The sequence below is a fragment of the Euprymna scolopes genome, chromosome 40 (assembly GCF_053919585.1).
Source record: "Euprymna scolopes isolate OS-2025 chromosome 40, ASM5391958v1, whole genome shotgun sequence".
Classification (NCBI taxonomy): Eukaryota; Metazoa; Mollusca; class Cephalopoda; order Sepiida; family Sepiolidae; genus Euprymna; species Euprymna scolopes.
Window position 1 is genome coordinate 30723330 of NC_136521.1, and position 13652 is coordinate 30736981.

The 13652-nt window shown below is 29.5% G+C and overlaps 1 protein-coding gene across 2 annotated transcripts in view; it reads left to right on the forward strand.

The window, feature by feature from the left end:
• LOC145265460 (uncharacterized) overlaps positions 1 to 13652 on the forward strand; it is a 317648-nt gene that overhangs the window by 247197 nt on the left and 56799 nt on the right. For both annotated transcript variants that reach the window (XM_080121322.1, XM_080121323.1), the window contains 4 exons: positions 4017 to 4109; positions 5423 to 5563; positions 8712 to 8772; positions 12917 to 13071. In XM_080121322.1, the coding sequence (XP_079977448.1) occupies positions 4017 to 4109; positions 5423 to 5563; positions 8712 to 8772; positions 12917 to 13071 (450 nt within the window). The remainder of the gene's footprint in view (positions 1 to 4016; positions 4110 to 5422; positions 5564 to 8711; positions 8773 to 12916; positions 13072 to 13652) is intronic.

A 13652-nucleotide genomic window follows, 5' to 3' on the forward strand; every position in this document is an offset into this window, starting at 1 on the left:
TAAAATATTGCATTTATATTAAATAATAAAATATTGCATAAATATTAAATAATAAAATATTGATTTAATAAAAATTTTTATTAATAGTAAATAATAAAATATTGCAAAATATTACATTTAAATTGAATAATAAAATATTGCATTAATATTAAATAATAAAATATTGCATAAATATTAATAAATAAATATTGATTTAATAAAAAAATTTATTAATAGTAAATAATAAAATATTGCAAAATATTACATTTAAATTAAATAATAAAATATTACATTTAAATTAAATAATAAAATATTGCATTAATATTAAATAATAAAATATTGCATAAATATTAATAAATAAAATATTGATTTAATAAAAAATTTTATTAATAGTAAATAATAAAATATTGCAAAATATTACATTTAAATTAAATAATAAAATATTGCATTAATATTAAATAATAAAATATTGCATTAATATTAAATAATAAAATATTGATTTAATGAAAAATTTTATTAATAGTAAATAATAAAATATTGCAAAATATTACATTTAAATTAAATAATAAAATATTACATTTAAATTAAATAATAAAATATTGCATTTAAATTAAATAATAAAATACTGCATTTAAATTAAATAATGAAATATTGCATTAATATTAAATAATAAAATATTGCATTAATATTAAATAATAGAATATTGCATAAATATTAATAAATAAAATATTGATTTAATAAAAAAATTTTATTAATAGTAAATAATAAAATATTGCAAAATATTACATTTAAATTAAATAATAAAATATTACATTTAAATTAAATAATAAAATATTGCATTAATATTAAATAATAAAATATTGCATAAATATTAATAAATAAAATATTGATTTAATAAAAAATTTTTATTAATAGTAAATAATAAAATATTGCAAAATATTACATTTAAATTAAATAATAAAATATTGCATTAATATTAAATAATAAAATATTGCATAAATATTAATAAATAAAATATTGATTTAATAAAAATTTTTATTAATATTAAATAATAAAATATTGCAGAATATTACATTTAAATTAAATAATAAAACATTTTATTGAAATTAAATAATAGAATATCTCATTAATATTAAATAATCAAATATTGCATTAATAGTAAACAATAAATTCACAGCAAATAAAGGAAACCGGAAGCCATAACAGGAAACCCAAAGCTTGAGATCTTCAGTCTGATGTTGTACCAACTGACCTATTTGTGCTTTCTTGCCTTAACAAAATAATTATAGCTTTGGCGTGACGTCATAGATTTATGATTTCCCCCATGTTTCAAAATATAAGAACTAATTTAAAAAATAATAAATGAATAGGTAAACATTATCTATACCAATGGAAATTATTTTTATCGAAAAATAGAAAGTGAACCTTGGATTTACTTTCAGCAGCCTCATAACTCTCGCTTTTCATACTTCATCCTTTAGTCCTCATATTCCATAAGCGATGTTTCTGACAAAGAGAGAAGTACCGTTTTCTGGGTCAGAATCTATCTATCTAACTCTTAGGATTGACTGTTTTTTGTTTTTTAACTTTAGGTGGTCATTTTTTAACCTCCTACAAGTGGCTTCATGCTTTGTCTTGAGCGATTTCCATAAAAACAGTCTCAAACAATTTATTTTGCTTTAATTTATCTTGACATTAAAAACAATTTAATATTCAACATATACAATAGCACTTAAGGCCATAACTATAATTCTGGTTTAATAACTACAAAAATTGATCCATGTCTAAATTGGATGACTCAGTGTTAGATTCTTTTTTTTTTCTTCCTTTCTTGTTTAGTTAAGAACAGATGTGGGCTGGGAGAGGGCATTCCTTTATGTTTTAAGCAAATTATAGCTGTATTTGGTTTTATCGGATAAATGTTTTTGTCTGTTAGTATTGATTGAGTAGGAAGACGCAAAGAAACAGATGGAAACACAAAGAAAGGACGGAAAAAGAAATCACTAAATGAATCATGGGATATTTCACTAATTTTGCACATTACAGATTAATGAAAATACCGTTTCAAACTTGTTGAATTGGAGCAATTTTTTTTTATGGAAATCGCTTCAGACAAGACATAAAGCTGTGACAACTTAATCATTAAGAGATTCTTATGATCGATAAAAAGCAAATTGCTATTCTCTTTGTCTTTTCTTCTCTGCTTTGTTTGAATTTGCTTTCTCCATGAAGTCGTTTTTTATAGAAACGTGTAAACTCCGACCAATGAAAATTGTTTCAATCTCCTAAAGTAACACATATATGTGAATGTAGTAAGCCGACATTAAGTTAGAAACTCGTATCAAACAAACAACCTAAAACTAAACAGACACAGGCAACACCAGCCGGACGCACCTGAATCACGTCAGGATCACCAGTTATGTCATGTAGATCTTGACCATACTCAAGCCACTTGCTGTAAGGAGCTAACAAGAACGAAAGGTGATTATCACAAAGAAATGTCTATTGACATTATCTTCAAAAAACTAAAGCTACAGCTAGGAGAAAAACAGTCAACAGGAAGAGATTTCCACATACCCTGGGAAAGAAGCTATTGGAATGGGAAATTGTATTACAATGAGGTATCAAAACAGTAAATTGATGGAGACCACTAGACCAATGAGTCAAACGAGCTGGAACAAAGGAAGCAGGGAATAAATCAGATAATTCTGAAAAACATATACCATTATAGTATTTATAAAAAAGACTGAGACTAGCAACATCACGTCTGTGAGAGAGAGGGTGCAGAGAATCAAATTATAGATATGTTTTTAAAACTTATCACAAACCCACAAATGGAACAGAGTTTAACGAGCCCATTTTGGTGACGTAGGTTAACGTCTTGAATTTTTTACGTGAAAATCTCACAATGAATTTATAAAAATTTGGAATAACATACATAAACGGAAAACATTTGAATATTTGTTAAATAAAAAAGAAAATTGAATACAAATAACAAAAAATAATATAGAAAGAGATAACAACGTCAATAACATTTCAACGATATACTAAATAATTTAAGTAAGTAGCTTTATATAATACATCAGGGATTTGAATGCAACTGGCTTTTATAGTTCCAGATTATCCTTGTAGCACCTGTTAGCCTCCCTTTGATATTCTATACAGCGGATGGATGGAACCCTAAATGTTTTGGTTTCGATTCTATCTAATGGCCCCCGATTCATTTTTAAATCAGTACTCTCTCTCTTTCTCTCTCTCTCTCTCTCTCTCTCTCTCTCTCTCTCTCTCTCTCTCTATATATATATATATATATATATATATATATATATATATATATATATATATATATATATATATATAGAGAGAGAGAGAGAGAGAGAGAGAGAGAGTTTTTCTAAAATTGAAAATGGTCTTGAACCTTTTTAATTTTAAAATTTTCTTGCCTGATGAGATCAATTATCATCGTAACCGTCTGCACATCATAGCAAAATATGACTGTATTTACATAAAGAAAAATAAAAAATATAATTTGCTCTCTTTGATTAAGCACTATCAACAACCTTTGTTTGTTTTTGCGATACGTTTTGAATGAATTCAATTATTTACAAAAGTGCATTTTTACCTAAATGCGAGTTGGGAATAATTTTCCCTTTAACCAATTTGGTACCCCCATATGGGGAGCGGTATATATATTGTTTTTTTTTTAAATATAATTATCCACTGACATGTGTTTCGTCATCTACGACTCATCAGAGTGGCTGAATCTAGCGAGATTCGAAATATATATATATATAATATTCAATACAGAATTGGCTCTAATAATGAATATGAAATCTGCATGAATTAAAATATATTTAAACGTATTTTACGACCAGGCAAGGATCACCCCTCCCCACTACGAGATAAATATACAAAATTAGCCTCTCGTCATACCCAGGATTTTGCAAATTACACTTTGTTCAAACTTGTCGTTTACTATTGCTCATGTGTTGTTCATCATTTTGTCGTATGCTAAATTTTTTTTTCTTTCCTTTTAGAATCAAAATGACGAGAAACCTAGTGACGCGGTTTTGTTGATGGGAGGCCAGATCCATGCCATGGGGAATAATGTCATTGGTATTGATGATGGAGTAAGTATCCTCTTAGAATGGGCAACCACCGATAAGGAATAAACTAATAAGATTATAAAGTAACATTCCATATTAGTGATGGGACGATTCTAAACTTTTCCCCAATCCCAATACAATTACCAATTCTGCTTTAAAATCCTAATGCTGATACAAGTACTGATTCCAATTCTTTAAAAATTTCTAAATATTTAATTTTAAATTTAATGCTTTTTACTGTTCATAAATTTATATATATACATATATATATATATATATATATATATATATATATATATATATATATATATATATATATAATATAAAGCTGAATGTCTGTGTGTGTGTGTCTGGTCACGAATAGGCTCCTATATGGTTGACTATTTTAAAAAACTGATTACATATAATGATAGAAGATGTCTTGAGACACAGGAATGGGTATGTTTGATCTGGCAGAACGGTGGTTCATTAAAATTGTGGGGTCTACGTCCACGCCTGGTTCACAAAGTATGGAAATAAAAAATTTTAAAAAAACGTTTACAAGTGTTTTTTGATATAGATGTACATAATAATACTTTGATAAGTAGTTTTAACTTAAATAGGGATGGTATAATAAAATTGTGGGGTCTCCGTTCGCGCCTGGCCTCCATAGAATAGAAATATGTCACAAAGTTTAACAAGGTTTTTTTAATATAGATTCACAGAATATTGTGATAAGTGTTTTAGTATGAAAAGGTATGGTATAATAAATTATGGGGTTTATCTATTTTATTTTTACTTTCATCATATTTTGCTTTGGTTTTGATACCCCCAAATTTACAACCCTTCCTTTTCATAACCTATCATACTTTCATAAATCAGAGTCCATTTTCTGTAGGCTGTTTTTGAACCCAGTCAACGATGGGTATTTTTGCTAGTATATATATATATATATATATATATATATATATATATATATATATATATATATATATATATATATATATATTAAAAAGTTTGACCTATGTCCAGGTAACCTACATCTAAAATTTCACGTGTTTAGACCCAAAATTGTTGGAGGAGTTTGGTAGAATCTGCAAAGGTAAAGTCCTTCAACTTTGACCCCTTGACAGCCAAATTTCTGTCCGAAAACCGATTAAAAAGAATTTCCTAAATCTCAATACCCCTTATGTCAATTCTCGAGTTTGTAGACTGAAAATTGACAGAGTAGTTTGGTAAGGAAAAACAAAAACAAATAACATCTATATATATCTTTAAGTATATAAGTATATTTCTCAGACATCAGTGATTAAAATGAATAATATATTTCTTTTCTTTTTCCTCCACGTTTCTTTTAGAGGGGTCGTTACTTGATGGTCCGATGTCCATCCCAAACTGAATACAAGCAATGGTTAATTGCTTTAGAAAGTCAAACCCCAGACAACTCAAGGGCCACTTACGTCAGACCATCAATGAACGCTCTTAAACATCCAGATAAGGTAAGTAAAACGGTTTTCTCTTCTTCTCCACATCAATTAACAATTTATTTAGTCTATTCTATATCCTTTAAAATTATTTTCATATTGAGAACTTTGAAATGTTCACATTCATTGTACCTATGAATCTGTTATATGTTTAAGCTTTATGATATTGTACCCCCTCGATGTACATATCTCCAACAAACCCACTTAGCAACACAATCACACCTCTTCACTGTTGAGATCCCTAAATGCCAGAAAGCTTTTTACTTCTTTCCTTAAGCAGCTAGACTTTGGAATTCCTTTCCTGCTTCCCTAACTGTATTGATATGCATAAGTTCAAATGTAATGTAAACCAACATCTTGTTAATCTTTCTTAGGCATAGTCCCAATTAGTAGCCTCTTGCTAGCAAACAAAATCTCACCCCTTCACTGTTGAGATCCCTACATGCTAGAAAGCTTTTTACTCTAATAGCTTCTTCCCTAAAACAGCTAGATTTTGGAACTCCTTTCCTGCTTCCCTGACTGTACTGATATGCAGAAGTTTAAATGTAACGTAAATCAATATATTGTTAATCTTTCTTAGGCATAGTCCCAATTAGTAGCCCCTTACGTCCAAGTGGTGATTTGCCTTGTTTGGGATGAATGTGAGTAAAAACAAAAAATGATCACTGTGTTTTTACATTGATGACTTGATGAGACCTTCAATACATTTCACTTTTTGGGTTCAATGGGTTTTTATATTAAAGACATCCTGTAACTTTCAATATCCCTTCTCATGTGCTTTTATGTTAATGACTTGAGACTTTCAGCGTACTACAAACATTAGACTTGTCCATGATGCATCCTGTTTACTATTACATCTTTGTGTACATAATTATTACTAGCTGACATATTCACTAATTTTTAACAGGGTAAAGTCTAGTAGTTTTAAAATCCTGGTATAGAGCAGGGTTTTCCAAAGTGGGCTACACAGAGTCCTGGGGCGCCGTAAGTGAGGCTTCGGGGCTTTGGAAGCCCTTTATTAAAGAGTGCCAAATGTTTTATATGGAAACATTAAATGGCTGCAGACATTTAATTATTGATCTTTTTTATTGGAAAGAGATATGAAACATAACTAAAAGTGTAAAGAGTTTCAGGATGGTTCATGAAAAAGTAAATAAAAAATAAATTAACACAAAATGCAACAATTTTTGATAAATCAAAAACAAAAAATGTTTGTAAACATTTTCATGGCTAAAATTTGAAAATTAATGTTTTACATATTTATTTTAGGAATTATCTTATTAGTGCTCCGTGAAAAATCTTTCCCCTGCTCAGGGGGTCCATGGTGTCCTGAACTTTGGGAAACCCTGGTGTAGAGTATTCAACCTTTGTTTCGACCATCCTCTTTATCTTTTCCCTAGCAGTCTCCATCTTGAATACCATTTTCATGATAGTATTGTCATTTGTATGCAGAGATTGTTTTCCCTAATTTTATCTTTCATAAATGCCAGAATTTTTATTAAAAATATTATTTTCTTTAAAAATGTTATTTTAATAAAAAATATTATTTCATTAAAAATATTATTTTTTTTAAATATTAATTTATTAAAAACTAGCAGGACCCGTTAACTGATGTTGCCTGGTGGAAGCATGGCTGAATCCTTTCGTAGAAAATTAAAGTATGCTTGTTGTTGTTGTTTCCCAATACTCAACCTCCTCATGGTAAAAACGGCTTTTGGAATAGACACCTCTATCCTCCTCATGTTAGACCACCCATTTTGGTAGTGAGGGTGACTGTCAAAATATTTTCCACAAATTTAACCTTTATAATCGCCGTCAGGATCCCCACACGCAAATACTATGAGCCAACAAAGAAATTTGGAGGTGGCTGTGTTGGTCGGATATAATTAGATATGTTCCTCACCCATGCGTACTAATCTGGCGGCCAGTTATTTAAAGTGCATAAGGGCCAGTTATTTAAAGTAAGAAGGGTGTCAGGGCAATATTATTATAATGTGGATAGATCTTCCCAGTCTTGATTGGGGGCGGTGGGAGGACTTTAGATTTAAAGGGAAAATAGTTACTACTTTGTATAAAGATGGTGAGATTGTGATGATGTTGCTCCGGGGATGTAATGTAGGATTTTATTATAACGACTAAATATATATAAAATGTTGTTCTAAAGTTACATAAGATAGTGGCAGACATATGTAGACATAATAAATTTGTATGTGGCATCAGGGGAATTTCTGCAATCATTTTATTATGTAGTAGATATCATTTTATTAAAAATATTGTCTTATTAAAAATTCACAAATAGATTTTTCTATTTATAAGATTGCATAGTGTATGACTTAAAAGTAGTTTACTTATATTATCTCTCTCTCTCTCTCTCTCTCTCTCTCTCTATATATATATATATATATATATATATATATATATATATATATATATATATATATATATAACGGGATCAAAGAAGTATGTAAGGATTCTTTAAATGGAGACTTTTCGATATAATAAAAAACTCAATGTATAGGTGAAGCTTAGATACATATATAGATAGATATGAGAGGGTGCATGATTCACTCCTAAACTAATACACTGATCGTTATGAATTTTGGAACATATCTGCTGAACATAAGGTCATTATGTGGGCTATATTTAATTTTATGCAAATGAGGTAAAAGCATTTCATAAAAATTCAGAAACCTCCAATTTTTCTGAAGCTTTAACAATAGATACTAAACAGTAAATGATAAATATTATCCAAATTTCATTTTTATTAATTATTTTAAAGGGTTTTTAGAGGGAACAAACTCCCGTATGAAAATTCAAATATTTCAGATGTGCATTAAGCTTGATCCATAGTTATTATAATTATTAAAACCAATTAAGATTTCCTTAATTTCAATTTTTCTTAATGACTCTTAAGCTTAAATCTTAAATTTTAGGCATTTTTTTAGAATCAAAATAACGTAATGGATTTTGATCAAGCTGAAATAAGGTTTTGTAGCATTATATGTTGAGCTTAATCTTTGTAAGGTGACAAAAAATGGTGCAAAGCTGGTCTATTTGTGACCTTAATTTTATCCGTTCTGGGACAGGTTTTTTTCTAGTTGATTCTAAAAATTAATTATTCTAATTTTTTTTTTTTACGTTTTATTTTTATTTTATTTTCCAGAAAGTTGTAATGATTGAACTTGGAAGTATGTCAGTTCGTGCTGGAACTTTGAAAGCGCAGGGTGAGTCTAAAATGGAGATTCCCAAATTTATTTTTGCTTGAAAGCTATTTTATCGTCCGTGGACCCCCCATATATTTCGATATGTAGTTGTTAGTTTTTTTTAATCAAATATCTAAATGAAAATTAATATTTTTTTTATACCTACATTAAACTCAAAACAGCTCATTGTTATTTAATAACACAATATTAATATTGTATTAATAATACAATATAGTCTTTTATAATACTGTATATATAGTATACAGCGAAGGCTAAAACATAGCTATTTGTATGCCTTATTGAATATTTATTTTTAAACAAATGTAATAAAGTAATTTTTGCAATTTTGTTTTAATTTCCTCTCTTTGTCTGTCTTTCTTTCCCTCATGTATATATATTAAGATTATGCAAATTAACAATTACAAAATTTATTGTTAAAAATCAAGGAATATAAGGTGGTCATCCATTTGGAAATTCTAGGCGCTGTATGTGCTCTCCGCTTATCTCGGCATTGTTTCCAGTCGTCTTGAGCCTCAATTTTTCACTGGTACTTAACGTTGACTTGGGAGAAGTGTGGTTGGAGATTGCGAAACTCTTGCCACAAAAATTCCATGTGCAGGCATCCTTATAGTGGATATCCATAATCTGTTCAGAATGAAGGAAGCTACCATATGTGTGTGTGTGTGTGTGTGTGTGTGTGTGTGTGTGTGTGTGCGTGCGTGCGTGTGTACATAATTAAAATTACAAAGATAAATGTTACCTTTTTATTGGAACTTATCGAGATAATAGAAAGCTTCATAGAGCAATTAAAGAACACGAAAAATTGATGGAAAAAACTGAATAATTAATAACAAATTCAAATCAATAATTATAATAAAGACTTTTGTTTATTTTAATTTCTTGTTTGAATTTTTAATTTATCAATAAATATTGTCATCTATTCAATTTTTATTTTTTACCATTAATTTTTTGTTTTACCTTTTATATATATAATGTATATACACACACATATAATATATATATATATATATATATATATATATATATATATATATATATATATATATATATATATATATATATAGAGAGAGAGAGAGAGAGAGAGAGAGAGAGAGTAAAAATAAAATAAAAATATAAGTGATGGTTGACGCTATGTTATTTGAGAAGGAAAACAGAGAATTAATAAAATAGTAATCAACGTTTCATTCCTATTTCAGGGGACATCATCAGGATTTCGTAGGAAAAATGAAGAAGAAAACGATTACAGACCACATGCGAGTGAAAAAGGAAAAAATCCTAAAGTCCTTCCCATTCTGGGCAGAATCTATAATTGTGCCTGTAGAAAGGTTGGATTATTCTATGCATATATATATATATATATATATATATATATATATATATATATATATATATATATATATATATATATACATTAAAACGTTATTCATATACATATGTACATGCGCATTTACCTTTTTTTATCTTAAATATAATAATCAGAGCAAAATATGAATACAGATCTTGGGTAATCAGTCTATATGTCCTTAACCGTTTCTCCTCATATAATTTTAACAAAATAAATAAGATAAAAAAATAAATAAATAAATGTGCATATATATATATGTATATGAATAACGTTTTAATATGTATATATATGCATAGAATAATCCAACCTTTCCATTGGCACATTTATAGATTCTGCCCAGAATGGGAAGGACTTTAGGTTTTCTTCCTTTTTTCACTCGCATGTGGTCTGTAATCGTTTTCTTCTACATTTTTCCTACGGAATCCTGATTATGTCCCCTGAAATAGGGACGAAACGTTGATTACTATTTTATTAATTCTTGGTTTTCCTTCTCAAATAACATATATATACTCTATGACTGTCTACAGTACATGCCTACCGACATGGTGTTCATAAGTATTTAATTATCTTTAATTCATGTGTTAGTTGCCAGTGATCGGGAAGGAAGATGCTAGCCTGCAAAGTCAAAGATGGCTTTGAGACAGTGTTTGAGTCTCCTGACTAGCAATAATTATCACTTCCTACACTCATGATTGCATAAGCATGAAACACTAGTGTCTGTAAACATAAAAATAATTCTTAATATATATATATATATATATATATATATATATATATATATATATATATATATATATACTAGCATGGGTGCCCGGCGTTGCCTGGGTGTTTGGAGGTTTTTGCTGAGCAAAAAAAAAAAAAAAACGGTCAATTTTTTTAACTTTGACCCCTATTATGACCCCTTAACATTTATTGTTTTGGGCTCAAATCAAGTTATTAAGTTAGATCCATGTCCAAGGAACCTATATCTAAAATTTCAAGTGTTTAGATCAAAAAATGTCGGAGGAGTTCGGTAGAGTTCTCAAAGGTCAAATCGTTGAACTTTGACCTCTTAACAGCCAAATTTCTGGCCGAAAGCCGATCACATAGATTTTCCCAAATCTCAGTACCTTTTATATCAAATCTCGAGTCTGTAGACTAAAAATTGGCAGAGTTATTACGTAGGGAAATATACACAAACAAACACACAGACACGTTAACTTTAATAGATATTAGGGTGAGAAGAAAGTTTTTGCAGAATTTTTCATTTCAAATGATGTATTTTCAAATGCTTTCGTTAAGCAAACTCGTAAAATTTTCTTATTTCAATGCAAGCTAGGTCGAAAAACTGCTGAAACAGCTCGCAATATCAACAAAGCATTTGCCTCAGGAACCTATTGAATGCACAGCACAATGGTGGTTTAAGAAATTTCATTGCGGCAACAAGCGTCTTGAAGATGATGAGCATAATGATTGGTCATCGGATGTTGAAAACGATCAATTAAGAGCCTTAGTCGAAGCCAATCCATGCACAACTGTTTGAGAACTAGCTTCTGAATTAGACGTAACGTATATGACGATTTCCAACCACTTGAGAGATATTGGAAAGACAAAAAAAAATTGATAAATGGGTGTCTCTCAAATTGGACAACAACCGAAAGAAATGTCATTATGAAGTGTCATCTTCCCTTCTTTTACACAAGAATGACCCGTTTCTCGACTGGGTTGTGACTTGCGATGAAAAGTGTTTTTTTTATAATAATTGGCGATGCTCAGCTCAGTGGTTACACGCCAACGATGCTCCACCACACTTCCTGGAGCCAGAGTAACACAAAAAGAAGGTCATGTTGACTGTTTGGTAGTCTCATCCATTACAATTTTTTGAATGCAGGCGAAATGATTACAGCAGAGAAGTACTGTCAACAAATGGATGAAATGCATCAGAAACTTCAACAACACCCACCATTAGTTAACAGAAAAGGCTCGATTCTTCTCCGTGACAATGCCTGACTGCACATTGCTAAACCAACTCTGCAGAAGTTGAACAAATTGAGCTATGAAACGCTGCCTTATCCACCATACTCTCAAGATCTCTTACCTACCGACTACCACTTTTTCAAGCATCTCGACAAATGTTTGCATAAATTCTTCAAAAACGTAAGCAATATCAAAAGCGCCTACAGCGCCACAAGAGCACAAAACTTTTATGTTACTGGCATAAATACACTTGTTTTGCGTTGGCAAAAGTGTGTTGATGGTGCTTATCTCGATCAATAAATTTTTGTTTGAGCCAAGATATGTTCATTTGAATTTAAAAGTTAAAATCCACAAGAGCTTTCTTGTCAATAACTGTAATTTGTTGATATTAATAGTGATTAATTAAAGTGATATAATAAGAAAAGTTGAACACCAAGCATAGCTGTCTTTGTTCTCTACTATATATACAGCATTTTAAAAGATGAAATGTTGCATTAGTTGTTAAAATAACAAGCAATTTATTTAGATGGCAATGTGTGATAAATATAAAGAATTTTCGCATATATTCATTTAGATGAATTATATCTTTTTTTTTTTTAAGTGGAATAACTATATAGAAAATATTGCCAAACATTTTTTGGCCAACTCCCCAATCAGGTTGCCCCCTATAAATGTGGCAACTTCAGGCGAAAAAATTTTTTTTTTCTTTTTAAAGTAGCTCAGTTTTTGCTAATAACAACACATTAATGTCATTTATTTAAGGGTCTTAAAAATTTGTATTTTTTGTGTATGAGTCTCTGAAATTTATTCAAGATTTTTTGAATCTTAATTTTTATTTTGCAGCCACCCTTCCGCAGCTTTTCTTCCCCAATATCGTTGCCGTCAGCACTGAAGATAACAGGACAAAACACGTCATTGGTTTTGATGCCTATAAGCCCAACATCCGACGTACATCACATTTAGTTCAACCTTTGGGACCAACAGATAAAGTCGACAAGGTAAGCTGGGAAAAAATCTATCCTATAGACTCACGTGTCATCCGTCACAGTAGTTTAAGAGGGAGTTATATACTTAGAAATATACATTGAGTAGGTTTCTACCAGTATTTTATTTCATTTTAGATTCTGAGCGATTATCGAGACTCTCTAGATGACAATCTCATGTATGCTATTATTTTCTTTGTACTTACTTAAGACTCTACACTTCATGTGTTTCAAACTAGATAAACACTTTAAAATAAGTTAAACCACAAAAAACTTATCCAGGTAGGTAGAATGATAACTTATCTTGCCTTTGGTAGCATGTATTTGTTATGACCACGTTTTGGATTTGTTATCTCTACTGCAAAATAGATAAATAAATTTAAGCAATAATCATTTACATATGCTCCAAAAATTTAGCATAAACAACAATTTTGTGTCGTTTCTTAGATGATAAAGGTTTGGATTGATATCAGGGGTCATCATCAACACAGGCGATTGACACCAAGTTAAAAGCTGAAATGTAGCATCTTGATTTTTGTGAAGACATTAAACAGTTTTACAGCAAATCAAAATGTAGAATATATGAAAATTATCTC